We start from the raw sequence: 13,453 nt of genomic DNA on the forward strand, positions 1-13,453 counted from the left end.
TGGGCGTGGGTCTACGGGGGGCAGGGGTGGGGAGCAGGAGGGGAAATCATTGCTCTCAGACCCTAGTGTCAGTGTAGTGATTTCCCCTGGCTGGGAACCCAGACTAACTCTCCAGTTTCCTTCTTACTGCAGTTATGACTTCCCCTTGGAGCGCAAACCCTGGGGGTGGCATGACCGTCCCCTCCGTTGCGTCTCCCTTCCCGGTGGTCCAGCTTTTTGATAGAAGCTGCTCCACCACTTTCTTCCCCAACTAACTTCAGGTTAGCAGACGTTTACTAAGTACTGACCGTGTGCCACGCCCTCTGGGAAGGGAGCTGGGTCGGGGAGTAGTGGTGGGTGGGCGCACCTCTGCTTTGCCCAGGGCATGTCACCTCAGCGCTGAGGGGGCAGCAGGGGAAGTGGACTGGGGGTCCGGGAGGCCCCTCACTGGTCTGAGAGATTGTGCATTCCCAGAGCGCCCCCCAGCTCTTCAGATGTCAGGATGGAAAGGCTGACTGAAGCTAATGGCTGAGGTGTTTATGGTTGGTGGTTTGGATTTTTTTTTTTTTTTTTGTATTTGGACGAGTCCTGTTATGGTTCCTTCTCTCTTTGGGTGTGTGTGATTAAATACTGATGGCAAAAATTTTCTCCTAATAAACAAATGAATGCCTGCCTTCTTTGTGGTTTTCCCCAGTACCCCCCTTCCCCACCAAGCCCTGACCATCTCAGTGCTTCTGCAAGTGTGGTCCAGGGACCACCACCAAATCAGGGTCCCCAGGGTGGGAGGTGGAGGGGACCTCTTAAATAGGTAGATCCTGGGCGCCATCTAGAACTACTGAAGCAGAAATTCCAGGTGTGAGCCCAGGAATTGGAGTTTAAACCAGCTCCCAGGTGATTCCTATCGGAACTAAAGCTGAGAACCACTGGTTTACATGGGCAGGGGGAATAAGAGGGTCAGGTAATTCTGACCGTGGAGCTGATTTCTTCTGTGACTCTCACAGGATCAGATTCACCTCTTTGCATTTCTCTTTTGACTTTGCCGGAAGGTCAGAGGCAATCTGGGGCTCCTGAGCCTGGGTGGGGTGGAGGTGAAGGTAGCAGAGGGGAGGAGACAGGAGCCTGTACCCACAAACATCTGGCACGTCGTATGTGTATTTCATTCACTGCTCACAACAGCGGCATTATTATCTCCATTTTATAGATAAGGAAGTCCAAGCCCAGAGAAGTTGAGTACCTTTCCTGAGGTCACACAGCCAGTCCATCATCCCAACTGAGGTTTAGGGAATGCCGAAGTTCATATACTTTCCACTGTCTTAGCCCAATTGTTCCTTCAGACTAAACGTGCCGGCTCATCAGATTGCTTCTGGAGAGGGGGTTCTAACTGACCCTACTTGCTAGTTGGACACTTCAGAAATGAGACACAGAAGATGACACAAAGGAACCTTCTCGAACTGTTGTAGAAACAACTCCCATAGTCTCTGCTCTCCAAGAATCTTGGACAGATCTTCTTATAGGGCACTTAACAGAGGCCAATTATGTGGGAACCCAGAAGTAAAACCCAGACTTCTGGTTGGAGGACATTTTCCCCTGATGGCCGAGACAGGGCAATTGATTGGGGGAACTCTGCCTCTGGCCTATTCCTTAACTGACAGTTCCCAAGAAGTCCCACCCGGGGAAGTCTGTTTGGAGTCCCCTGTGAGGCAAGGGGGTCCTCCTGGTGAGGTGGAGGCAGGGGTTTCTGATGGACAAGTTTCTTTCATTTGATTTATAGGAAGAACTTCCACTTTATTTCATTTGGGATTTAAAAAAAAAGATTCAAAAACAGCCTGACTGGGTAGATGATATTTTGCCATGAGAATACAGACTTGATCTCAAGACACAGAAAAACCTATGAGCAGCTCTTCGGGCAACGCAGTCCTTCAGATGCTTTCCGAATGTGTCCTCAGGGGCACACTGTTCCCCTGTGCCCCTGGAAGGACCCGGATCTCCCTTAGTATATTACTCCCCTAGTCTCTGCCTCTTGGCCTTGGAGGGTCCCGCAGGGGCTGCATGCTGGGCACATCCCACCAAGTTTGAGTGGAGGTAAAATCAGGTCCAAGGGCCACGGGATCTCCTCTGAGGAGGAGAGGGAGTCCCACTGGGCACCTGCTGCCCTGGGGCAGAACAGGGGATGGAAAGGGGGAGGGTCTGCCTTTCCTTTCTGATGGTGGTGGTGGAGGGTGTGTATACACATTTTTGTGTCTCTGGTGTTTTCTTCATTTTTGATGCAAAAGCTCATCCTTGGGGTGTTCAGTCGGTTAAGCGTCCAACTCTTGATTTCAGCTCAGGTCATGATCTCGGGTCATGAGATTGAGGCCTGCGTTGGGCTCCATGCTGGGCGTGGAGCCTGCTTGGGATTCTCTCTCTCTCTCTCTCTCTGTTCCTCCCTGCCCCCCACCATTTGTTCTCTCTCTCTCTCAAAACCCCCCCAAAAAACAAAAACAACTCATCCTCTGAGCGCTCCTCCACCCCGCTCACTCCCCGGCTGCCCACCTCTTACCACTCCTGTCCAATAGCACCAAGAAAATAAGAGTGGGCTCTTCGGAGGACCCTCTGTTTTCGAACAAAGCAGAAGTAGGCAGGGATTTCCGAGGGGTGCAAAGGGGGTCTGGTAAGGGTCGGGGAGGGGCAGGAGAGCGGTGTGAGGCATTTGTGAACTCAGCCACTCTCCAGTGCAAGTCCCGCCACCAAAAGACAGCAGAACCTAGTTCCTGTGTCCTCACTGCTCTACTTTTCAGTGAACGATAAACACTCAAACAGTCTCTTCTTAATATCCACTTTCCCAGAGAGTGTCAGTGCTTTGCATATGCGGACAGGGGGTAGTTCCCAGATAGCCGTTTCCAGTGTCCTTGTCCATTCCGAAGAGCGATACGCTTTGTGATTTCCTTGATCATGGGGTTAATTCACATTTCTTACTATGCTTGCTTCAGGTGAGTAATGGCACCCATCTGTGTTTCCTGTGGTCCCAAAGACTGAAGCTGGGATGTTGGAGACGCTGGGCTGGTTGAAGGAGCCGGCTTGGGAGTGGGTGTTGGTGAGGTTGGCCCAAGGGGAGGGTATTTGAGATGCGGTGGAGGAGAGCTTGTGGCCTCAGAGAGGAAAGACAAGATGCCAAAGCCTAACCCGACCTGATTTTTTTGAAAGGACTATAATCTGTATTTCCCTCATCCTTGTGTTTTGGGGGGACATCGAATAGTTGAATAAAGGTAAACTACAAACAGAAGGTCTGATTTTCTCTGATGGAGGTCTTATTTGGTTTGCGGAGTTTCGAGGGAAAAGGAGCCCAGGAAAGAGCTCTGGAGTCACCCACATGGGCCAACTTTATTGTGTGGATCGCTTGTTCTGCAATTTACCTGATCTCTTGATTTCAGACCACTTGACTTCTCCTTAAATTGTTTTTTTCTAATAAAACTTGAATCCCTCCTGGCCCTTGGATTATATCCTTTGTTTTGTGTGGGGAATAGTTCTTCTATTAGGAGAGGGCTGTGGGAGGCCCAGGACCCTTTGACCTGGAAGAGCTTACTCTGCATTTTTGCTGTTGGCTGCAGGGACGGCTGGGAGGGGGGTCATCCTTATAAGGTGATGGGACCTCTGCCTGGCCGAGTGGGTTCACTGGTCTTTGCACGCAAAGCATGGAAACACATTAAAAAGCTTGTTACTATCACCCCGCTTGTGGCTGTTGACTTTTCAGTGCACCATGTCCTATTTTGGGGGTACCGGATTTGGCATCTTAGTTATGCGGGGCCCAGACCCATGGGAACATCCAGGTGCTTTTCCCCCCACAGACTCACTCCAACCCAGATCAGGGCTGGCATCAGGGCTGAGGCGGGCTCCGCTCGCAGATGCCCAGGCTGATGTAAGAGGGTGCAGGCCGCTTCCTGCCCTATATTTCACTGAGCCACAGTGGAGTTCATGCTCAGGTTCTGATTTTCAGCCCCTGACTTTTAACCTTTCCTGTGCATGAGTGATGTGCCCTAAATTGAACAGTTGTCCTATTGTGATTAGGACCATGCCCTTGAGGCTCGGAGAGGTGAGTGGTAGGAGGGAGGCGGGCAGGAAATTTAGAGCAGGTCTACCTAGTGGCAAACCTTGAACAGCAGCAGCTGGAGCTCTCAGAAGAGGCCAGCAGCCCCCTCCCCCCTGCAAGGGAGCTGCAACCCTTTGGGTCTGGGTTGCAGCACCCAGAACACACAGAGCCTTAACATCTCTTCTCAGGGAAAGGCTGGGAGATGGGGCAGCAGAGGGGGCTGGCAGGTGGACGTCTGCCTAGAATGGTGACAGGCAGTCTGTTCTCCTAAGAAATGGAGGGGAGTCCAACACGGCTGATGTCTACTCCTCCTGCTCCACCGGCTGCCTGAGTTCATCCAACCATCCCGGGCCTGACATGTCCTGGAGCGCCATCCTGGGGGTGGGGTGGGGTTGGGGTGGGGTTGGGGAGGTTCAGAGCCAGGAGGAGATACTTCCTGCTCTCAGGGAATTTCCAGTTTGATCCAGGCTCTGGACACACCCAGTGACATCCCTGGCTCTGAGCCACAGAGTCAGAACTGGAGATCCTCAGGGTTGGAGACCTTGTGGGGCAGGGGTCCGGGGACTGTGCATGTGGGAGGGAGGGTAGGTAGGGAGAGCAGAGAGAGCACTGGGTAGAGACAAATGGGAGGAGAGGTACGGAATGGCTTATGGGTCCATGTGGGACGGTCCTGGGTGTCTTAGAGGGTGGGCTTGTCTCCATGGGGTGGAGCCCACGTCTGGGAAGAGCAGCACTGGGTAGGAGGCGGTTGCACAGGGCTGAGGAGCTGGTGGGGAAAGAGGAGATGGAGGGAGCCGGTGCTTGGCATCAGGAGCACAGGTGCATGCTGGGAACTAGTTTGAACCAGGTCGTAGAGGGTGAGAGTGATTCGGGGGTGAGACTTTTGGCTGCTGGGGGTGGGTGGGGGCAGGCAACAGAAGGTCATGATGGGAGCTGGAGCTGTGGTCCAGGCCAGACTGGACCAAAGAGGGCTGAGCTGGAATCAGGCTATGGAAGTGGATGAGAAGAGGCACAGTGCCTGGAGGGTTAGGGAAACACTGCCTGGGGCTGGAAAAGGTTGACCAGCTGGGGATGGGGCTGAGGGTCGTGGCTATGGGAAGGGTGGGGACATTGTCATTCACGAGACCACATATCCTTGCATTGAAGCAGCATTTATTGAAACACAGACTGAGACAACCCAGAAGGCAAGGCACCCACAGACAGTCGTAACAAGAGGGAGACTCAGGAAGTGGCCTAACCTTCTCCATCCCACCGGCTCGCATTGGACACACCCCTCCTGCACCCGCAGGGGGAGGTCTGGAGCAACCTTGGAGTTTTCTTTGAAATGTATAAAGGTGCAATGAATAGCAAGACCTGTCCCAAGTCAAAAGGATTCCCCCCTATAATGGGCCCCTCAACTGGAAGGTCACATGAGGAGTTTGGCTGGGACAGGTTAACCCAAAGAAGGCAGTCAGTTAGAGAGACAAGCAAAACACAAACAAGAATAACCCAGGGCCAGTGCTTCCTGCAGAACTCCCAGCCAGGAGACAGGGAGGACTGCTGCCAGGAGGGAGGACTGCTGCCAGGAGGGAGGACTTCCTCTCAGACTCTTAGCCTGGGGGAGACCTGGCTGGGAGTCAGGCTCACTCCTTGTCTCGAGGGAAGGCCAAGCTCCCGTGATGTCCTGCCACCTTGGGTGACCGACTGGTAGTGTCCCAGAGAGCTTGGAGAATGATACAAACTGGCCACGGGTCTTTTGGAGACAAACCGGAGTTAGGTGAAGGGCTGGGAATGCCTCTCTAACTGAAGCCCAGAGGAGAACCAGGAAACAACTCCCTAGAATGAGAAGGTGCCAGAGCGCGGCCGAGGGTCTTTCCCTCTGTAGGAACACGTGGAAGATTCCGGAAGCAAGCACACGATTTCCATTCACACACCATTCCGTGCTCTGGGGACAGGGATGCAGGCGGCCCGGGATTCTAGGCAAAGCGGACAGACCGGCTGCTTCCGCAGCTGAAGCTGGACGTGCGGGGCTGGCAGGGAGCACAGGAGTCGGGAGCCATCACTGTGATGCTGCCACCCGTGGCCACGGGGCCAGAGGCAATCTGGCGCCCCGGGGTGGTGCTGTACGTGAGGCCCCCGCAGGCGACTCCGCCGCGGGAGCTGCTGACACCTATAAGGGGAGAGAGGGGACACAGGGTGGGTGGCGGGCCCTGATCTCCCCAACCTTGTAATAGGCCCCACGGGGCTTTCGCCTAGCAGGAACTTCCTCCTCCGGAAAAGGGTTTAGTGGTTAAGAACTCAGGCCCCTTTCCTCCCAGCATCTCGTCCTTCCAGGGGACTGGGATAGGAAGGAAGTGAGGACAACCCACCCAGAGGGTCAAAGTGGCTGGCCCCATTTCCATGGCCTGCAGTTCCCACTGCCACCAGTGGAGGGCGTGCAACACACCGCCATCTCTAACCCCTCTAGTGCTCCCCAGTGAGGAGCCAGGGAAGGAGGAAGGGCCTTCTCTTGACTACGAGCATTCCAGGCGCAGCTTTGCCCATCAACAAAGCCATTTTTCAGGGGGAATGTTGTTGAAGCAGATACTTACAGACATTCACGGAGCCCACGCCTTCACACAGCCTGTGGGGAAAGACAACTCGGTTAGCTCTGCACATGGAGCTGAATTCCTTGAAGCAGGTGCTCAGGGACAGAGAGGGCCCGTCTGTGTACAGCTCCTCCCCCCGAGACGTGGGGGGTGGCACCCCAAAGTCTGTGTTACATGACCACCTTCTTTCTCTAAACACTCTTGGACCACAGAGAGAAAGGCTTCTGATTTTAAGCAGAGGTGGCCCGCTGCTGAGCTCCAGCCAATCTGAGCGACCCCGCCCCCTGGGGAGCGCTGGTCAGGCTCACGGAAACGAGAGGCAACAGTGTGCAGCCGTGGGTGTGGGGGGCTCCGTGCCTGCGAGGAGCTATTGCATATGGAGCGTGACGTCCTTATGGGGCATGAGCCAGGGTGGCAGGCTAAGCTGCAGCCTCCCGGAGGGAGCTCCCGGAAGGAAGTGGGTTCGAGAGGCACGTGGCTGGGGCACACTTCTTAAGTCTTGCACTCACTAGCTGAGGCCACGAGAAAGTCAGTGCACGCTGAGCCTCATTTCCTCATCTTTGGAAGCGAAAAATGAGACCTACCTCATTCAATGGTGAGGCCGCACACAGCAGTATTTGATAAACTGTGACTATTCCTGAAGCTTAACCTGTACTAGCAGCGCTTAGAGATGTAGCTCACACTTGGGCTCAGGGATACACACTCCCAGGGGACCAGGGCCTCCTTCTATACCCGGGGAGATCCCCCTTAGCCGCACCTGTGCTCCTCGCCCTCCAGCAGCCGCCTGTAGGTGGCGATCTCGATGTCCAGGCCCAGCTTGGAGTTCATCACCTCCTGGTACTCCTTGAGCAGGCAGGCCATGTCCTGCTTGGCCTTCTGCAGGGCGGCCTCCAGCTCGGCCAGCTTGCAGCGGGCATCAGTCAGGGCCGCCTCGCCCTGCTGCTCTGCCTCGGCCACGGCTGCCTCCAGCTTGGCCCGCTATGAGGAAGGGGATGTGAAAGCAAGGATGAGAGAGAGAAGGCGCAGCTTGGCTCACCTGAGCTCATGGAGCTGGGCCGGGGGGCGGGGGGGTGGGCTCCAGAGAGAAGCTGGGTTAACTATGTAGGACCAGGTATTTAATGAGACCTTGAAAATGAGGGAGGAGATGGGGGCTTTCACCCTCTCTCCTTGGTGGTGGTTGCAGGGTGGCCAAGGAGGGTGACATCGGTGATATTGTACATCCCTCTCCGAGGGCTGTATGATTTGGTTGGTTCCCTGTTTCTTCACAGGCACACTGTGAAGCCTGATTGGGGCCAGGCCTTTGCCCTCCTGGGGACCAAGTGCCTGGTGCTGCAGTCTGCCTGTGCCGGGCATTCAAACCCCTCTTTGTACCCTACCTGGCACTTGGCATTCTCGATCTCAGCGGTCAGCCTCTGGATCATGCGGTTGAGCTCGTTGATCTCCTCCTTGGTGCGGCGCAGGGTCTCCCCGTGCCGGATCACCGTGGCCTTCATCTCCTCACACTGGGGGGAAGCAGAGATGCTCCTGAGGCTCAGGATGCAGTTTCCCACCCATTCAGACACCACAGACGATTGGTAAGTTGTACAGTGCTCAGCCTGTGCAACCATGCATGGCAGCCCTGCTCTACCACCCAAACTGAGAGATGCCTGTGCTCTTACCATCCCTAATAATCAAAATACCCAGACGAAAGAGGCCGTCCCTGCCACTGCCATGTCTAGGAGGCAGGTGTCCTATGCCCCTCACCTTGCTGCGGTACCAGGACTCGGCCTCAGCCCGGCTGCGGCTGGCGATGTCATCATATTGAGCCTTGATCTCGGCCACAACGCAGTCCATGTTCAGGTCCCGGCTGTTGTCCATCTTGACGATGACCGAGGTGTCTGAGATGTGGGCGTGGAGGACCTGGAGCTCCTGGGGGCCAAGAGCCAATGCATTTGGGTCTGGGCCATGGGCTCACCCTTAGGGGCAGTGTCCCCTCCCTGGAGGGGGCGCTGGTCATCATGTTACATGACCCCTGCTCCACCGGCTCCCCTTCCCTCTTCGCGCACACACAGGTACCTCATAAAACAAGAAGGCTGGGAGGGGTCCCTGACTGAACAAACGGGAAAACGAAACCCATGCTGGGTTTTCTCAAAGTCGCCCAGCAGGGGAGCTGGGGTTTGAAGGCCGGGACTAGTGATTTGTCCATTAATTAGGACCCCTCTCTGACCAGAGACTGACCCTGACCCCCACCCTCAAATATACACTCTCATACCCAGGTACAGACGGACACACCCCCAGACCAGCACACGGGCGCACATGCGACACACACCGGCACTCACAAACGTGGAGAACCACACCCACGTTCCGCAGTCCTCAAACACGCACGCCAGGCTCTCCCTGGGCACGTACCTACGTGTGTCTGTCACAGTCGTGCAACATGGCCCTCTTGCAGGTGTACGCATGTTTTCTCATGCTTACGTCACACACACGGGGCAAGCATGTACACACAGCCCACTGCCTCCCCTCTTGCTCAGGTCCTCACGCCTGCCCCCCCCTGCCCCGGCTAGCTAGCAGGGGCGCCCTCACCTCGTCATAGAGACGCTTCAGGAAGCTAGACTCCTCCACCAGCGCCTCCACGTTGGCCTCCAGGTCGGATTTCCGCAGGTAGGCACAGTCCACGTCCTGGCGGTGGAGGGAAGAGGAGGGCGTGTGTGGGGGGGAGGCCTGTGCGGTTCGCATGGTAACTGCGCCCCCACTGGAGGTTGTCCGGATGGGTGCCCTCCCTTCCTGCCCCATGAGCAGCCCCCTCACCTTCTTCAGAACCACGAACTCGTTCTCTGCCGTGGCTCTCAGAGCCACCTCCTCTTCATACCTGGGTTGGGGGGAGAGAGGGGCTGCAGCTGAGGGGTTGGGGCTCGGACACCATCCCAGCTTCTGGGCCAGCTCTCCCAGGGGTCCAAAGGGATAGAGTCCTGCGATAGTTAACTTGTCCTCTCCATGGTCTAGTTTGTGCATTATTTGGGAGCTAGCCCTTGTCCCAGCCTGGATTAGGCCACCCCAGTCCTGCTGCCTCTGGGATGATGAGATCAGGGAATGCATGTTCTGTTCCCCAAATCTAAATTCCTCTGTGCCCCCCGCAGATCCAAAGAGAGCTAGTGCCCTGGGCAGCAAAAACACAGAGCAAGCATCATAAAGTGAGCTGAGATGGGTAGGACCACAGAGAGCTATAGAACTCCACTGGGTTTCCTCTCCTTGCTCCCCCTGAAAGCAGCTCTAAGACCCACAGGGCCTCCAAGGACGGGAGTGGGGCCAAAGAATCTGACACCTAGCCCTGCCCTAGACAGCCCCTCGGGTTCCGGGCTGGCCCTGCTTCTAGACGGGCAGGAATCTCCCCCTGCTTCAAGAAGGTTGAGGGTGGAGCCTTCCCACACTCCCTGTGTGCCCCCAGTCCAGCCGCACTCACTTCTTCTTGTAGCCCTCCAGCACCTCCTGCACGTGGTTGAGCTCCGAGGCCAGCCTCCCGCTGTCGGCCTCCACGCACTCGGCCTCCCGCCTCAGCGTCTCGATGTAGCCGTTGAACAGGGGCTCCATGTTGCTCTCGCAGCAGCGCTGGTTCTGGTAGAACTGCCACTTGGTCTCCAGCAGCTTGTTCTGCTGCTCCAGGAAGCGCACCTGCGTTCAGGGGGTGAGGATGAGACTCGGGGGTGGGGGGAGCCCGGGAGGTGCCTGGTCCCCCTGAGCCTGGGGCCGAGTGTCTGTGACGCAAGGGGCCTTGTTCCCAGCTCCCCAGGAGGCAGTGTGGCTTGTGGGGGAAAGCGCCCCGCCTTGAGGCCAAAGGTCTGGTTCAAGTTCAGTTCTGCCACTCGAAGCAGGCAAGTTGTCTAACCTTTTGGTGCTTGGTCTTCTCATTTCTAAACCAGAGTTGATAATAGTGCCTCCCTTAACGTTGTAAAGATTGAACAAGTTAATACATGGAAAATGCTTAGAACATCCCTGACACATGGTCAACGCTCAACTAATTTAACTCTTACTATAATTAGCAGTTCCTCTTTTATTAATCCACGGGACACTTACGGAAGCTTTACTGTGTGGTATGAGGGCCCGTGCTAAGATACATACACGTCTATCTATTTCTACAGCTGACTCCTGAACCAGGCGGGGGGTTACGGACACTGACGCCTCCCCCCGCCCCTACCCCTACCCCGTGCATTTGAAAATTGGCATGTAACTTTTGACTTCCCAAAAACTTAACTGCTAATAGCTTCCTGTTGACCAGAAGCCTCACTGATAACCTGAACAGTCGAGTAACATACATTCTGTGTGCTATATGTATTAAATATTGTATTTGTACAACAAATAAGCTAGAGAAAATATGTTAATAAGAAAATCATAAGGAAGAGAAAATACATTTCTAGTACTGTATTTATCGAAAAAAATCCTCATAGATGTGGATTTGCTCATCTCCAGCCGGTGCTGTTCAAGGGTCAACTGTGTATCTCTGTCTACCCATCTGTTTCTACCCGCGCATCAATCCCATTCAGTTCTCGAAACCCTACAGGTGGGGGGGGGGCGGTATCATTCCCCTCATAGTACAGATGGGGACACTGAGATGACTAGCTTATTGTCACACCAATAGTCGGTGAGATTCGGGGTCTGGTGTCCCCGAGTCCCCTTCACCTGCCCGTCACAGTATGTCTAACAACTCATCTAAACTCAGCCGCCACTTGATAGTAAAGAAATGGAAATACTAATGCCTACCCCATCGGGTCATTTTGAGGATGAACCAAGCTCTCTAAAGAGAAAGTGGTAACAAAATTCCTGACCCCAAGCCCAGAGCCTGGTCCTATCTATTCTGCCGGAGTGAGGTCTCGTGGACACGCAGGGGGGGGGGGGCCTGGGGGCTTGGGAGGCAGCCCCACAGTGTGGGCGTCTCCACACTCTGCATCCGTGGGCTTCCCCCCGCCAGCCGGACCGCCCCTCTTCCCATTCCCAGCCCTCCATCCACGAAGGCGGCTGTGCTAGCCCCGGTTGGTTTACCGTCACGCCTCCCGTCACACTATTGTCCTTGGAGAATCATGCTGACAGTGAACATTCATCGAGCATTTACTGTGTGCCGGCATTTTCCAAGCATGAATCCATCCATGCTCGCAACACGCATACGAGGCTGGTTCTGTTATCCAGACAAGGGACATGCCTGAGGCCCCACGCTGCCAAGGGGCAGAGCAAACCTGGGGAGGCAGCGAGGCTCTGAGCCGTGCTGCCCACTTCCCCGAGCCGCCTGGCTGGGAGCCACGCGGCTCTTACTCTCCCCATTATCTCCCACTCTCGTAGCTCCCAGTGCCCCATCCAGTTTTCCAGGGGCGCCTCTGATGTTCCTGTGTTGTCTTGTCTCCAGAAGTACACACACACCCTTCAGACCAACAGACTCCGTTTCCGGACCACGCTGGGCCCTCTGTGCACTTTGCTGGAATTAAAAGATGGAAACTGATCCTCTGCTTAGGTTGGCCTGTGTTTCTCTCCCTCTGCTGTCTCAAACCCGGCTCTGTGCTGTCTCCCCAACACACCAGCACCTTCCCTAGGGGAGGGCAGGCCGGGACCGTCTCTGGACCATCCCAGGCCGCACTGACCTTGTCGATGAAGGCAGCGAACCTGTTGTTCAGGCACTTGATCTGCTCCTTCTCCTCATGCTTCACGCACTGTGCATTGGGGTCGATCTCCAGGTTGAGGGGCGTCAGCAGGCTCTCGTTGACGGACACGGTGGTGATGCAGGGCGGGTTAGGCCCGCACACGCCGCCGGAGCGGTAGCCGAAGCTGCGGCCGCAGGAGCCAGCGCGAAAGCCGCCCACAGCCACGCGAGGCCCGCAGGAGCCCAGGTTGGAGAGGCTGCGGCTGCCAAAGCCCGTCAGCCCGCGGTAGCAGGACACCCCGCGGTAGGGGGCAGCGCTGATGCAGCAGCGGTTGCCAGTTTTGGGGGCCACCGCGGAGCAGGAGCTGAAGGTCCGGGTGACCCCACATCCTGAGCTGACCCTGTAGGAGCGGCAGGACATCGTGCGGGTCCGAGCAGAGGCTGAGTGCGGCGGGAGGAGTGCGGGCTTCAGGGGCGCTGCTTACGATCTTCTGGCCTCTCTGATCCTCCCTGGTCCTTTTATTGGTGGGGAGAGCTGGGGTTGGCTGCATAAAAGGAGTGAAAAGCCATTTTATGTTGTTTATTGGCTTGGGGAGTTTGCCAGCAACTCCCCAAAGACTCGTCTTAAAGGTGAGCTCAGCGGCGACTTGGGGCCTCCGTAAAAGTATTGAAGATGTTATTAGGGACACTGTGTTTGCACTTTTCATCTTCAAAGCTCGTTTACATACATTAAGTAATTAATTTTCTCGCAGTCTCCCTGTAAGAGGGCCCCAACCCACACCCGGAGACGGATTTGAACTCCACAACAGTCTGAGCTGGCTGGGGTTGGGGTGGAGGCTGGGGCTACTGTCTCAAGAGGGAAGGTCTAGGGTCCCAGGTTGGGTGAGACCCCAAGAGTGCATTATCTCTGTCCTTCTGGCTCCGTGCAGGATATATTTGCAAGTAAGTCGTTGTGTTTCAGGGGCTTATGGGTCAGGCAAGTCCAAACCCACCCAGGCACTTGGCCTAGAAGGTGGTTCGGGTTCATGGGACCATTTTGACCATGCTCCCTGCAGGACAGAGGGCTGGAGCACATGGTCTCTTAGAACCTTCTGGATTCCAGCCCAGAGGCTCTGTTTCGGAGCTTCCATTTCTCACCCAGCAAAATTGCAAACTGCTCAACTGTCAGTGGCCACAATAATGGCTACTTGTGGGTAATGGGGAGCCTCCCCTTTATCCACTTTCTCGCACTGGGCT

At 55.5% G+C, this 13,453-nt stretch overlaps 1 protein-coding gene across 3 annotated transcripts; it reads right to left on the reverse strand.

The window, feature by feature from the left end:
• Nucleotides 1-6,000: 6,000 nt before the first annotated feature.
• On the reverse strand, nt 6,001-12,638 carry LOC123794629 (keratin, type II cuticular Hb5). Of its 3 annotated transcripts, none has more exons than XM_045800791.2 (9): nt 12,219-12,638; nt 10,055-10,263; nt 9,403-9,463; nt 9,178-9,273; nt 8,356-8,520; nt 7,989-8,114; nt 7,370-7,590; nt 6,616-6,647; nt 6,001-6,194 (listed from the first exon to the last, which is right to left on the reverse strand). In XM_045800791.2, the coding sequence occupies exons 1-9, from the start codon at nt 12,636-12,638 to the stop codon at nt 6,001-6,003; spliced, it is 1,524 nt and encodes a 507-aa protein (XP_045656747.1). The 3 variants fall into 3 exon arrangements, with proteins under 3 accessions (XP_045656747.1, XP_045656748.1, XP_045656749.1); XM_045800792.2 differs by having other exon boundaries at nt 6,001-6,187; nt 6,612-6,647; XM_045800793.2 differs by lacking the exons at nt 9,403-9,463; nt 10,055-10,263; nt 12,219-12,638 and adding an exon at nt 9,464-9,517.
• Between the last annotated feature and the right edge of the window lie 815 nt (nt 12,639-13,453).

This window comes from Ursus americanus, chromosome 25, assembly GCF_024610735.1.
Source record: "Ursus americanus isolate L20-20 chromosome 25, mUrsAme1.1.p, whole genome shotgun sequence".
NCBI classification, from domain to species: Eukaryota; Metazoa; Chordata; class Mammalia; order Carnivora; family Ursidae; genus Ursus; species Ursus americanus.

Excerpts from the sequence above, each read along its gene's own strand:
- LOC123794629 (XM_045800791.2), bottom strand. The coding sequence starts at position 12,638 with ATGTCCTGCCGCTCCTACAGGGTCAGCTCAGGATGTGGGGTCACCCGG. Across the intron at positions 10,264-12,218 it reads TCGCTGCCTTCATCGACAAG|GTGCGCTTCCTGGAGCAGCA; the intron begins GTCAGTGCGGCC and ends CCCTGAACGCAG. Across the intron at positions 8,115-8,355 it reads AGTCCTGGTACCGCAGCAAG|TGTGAGGAGATGAAGGCCAC; the intron begins GTGAGGGGCATA and ends GCTTCCCCCCAG.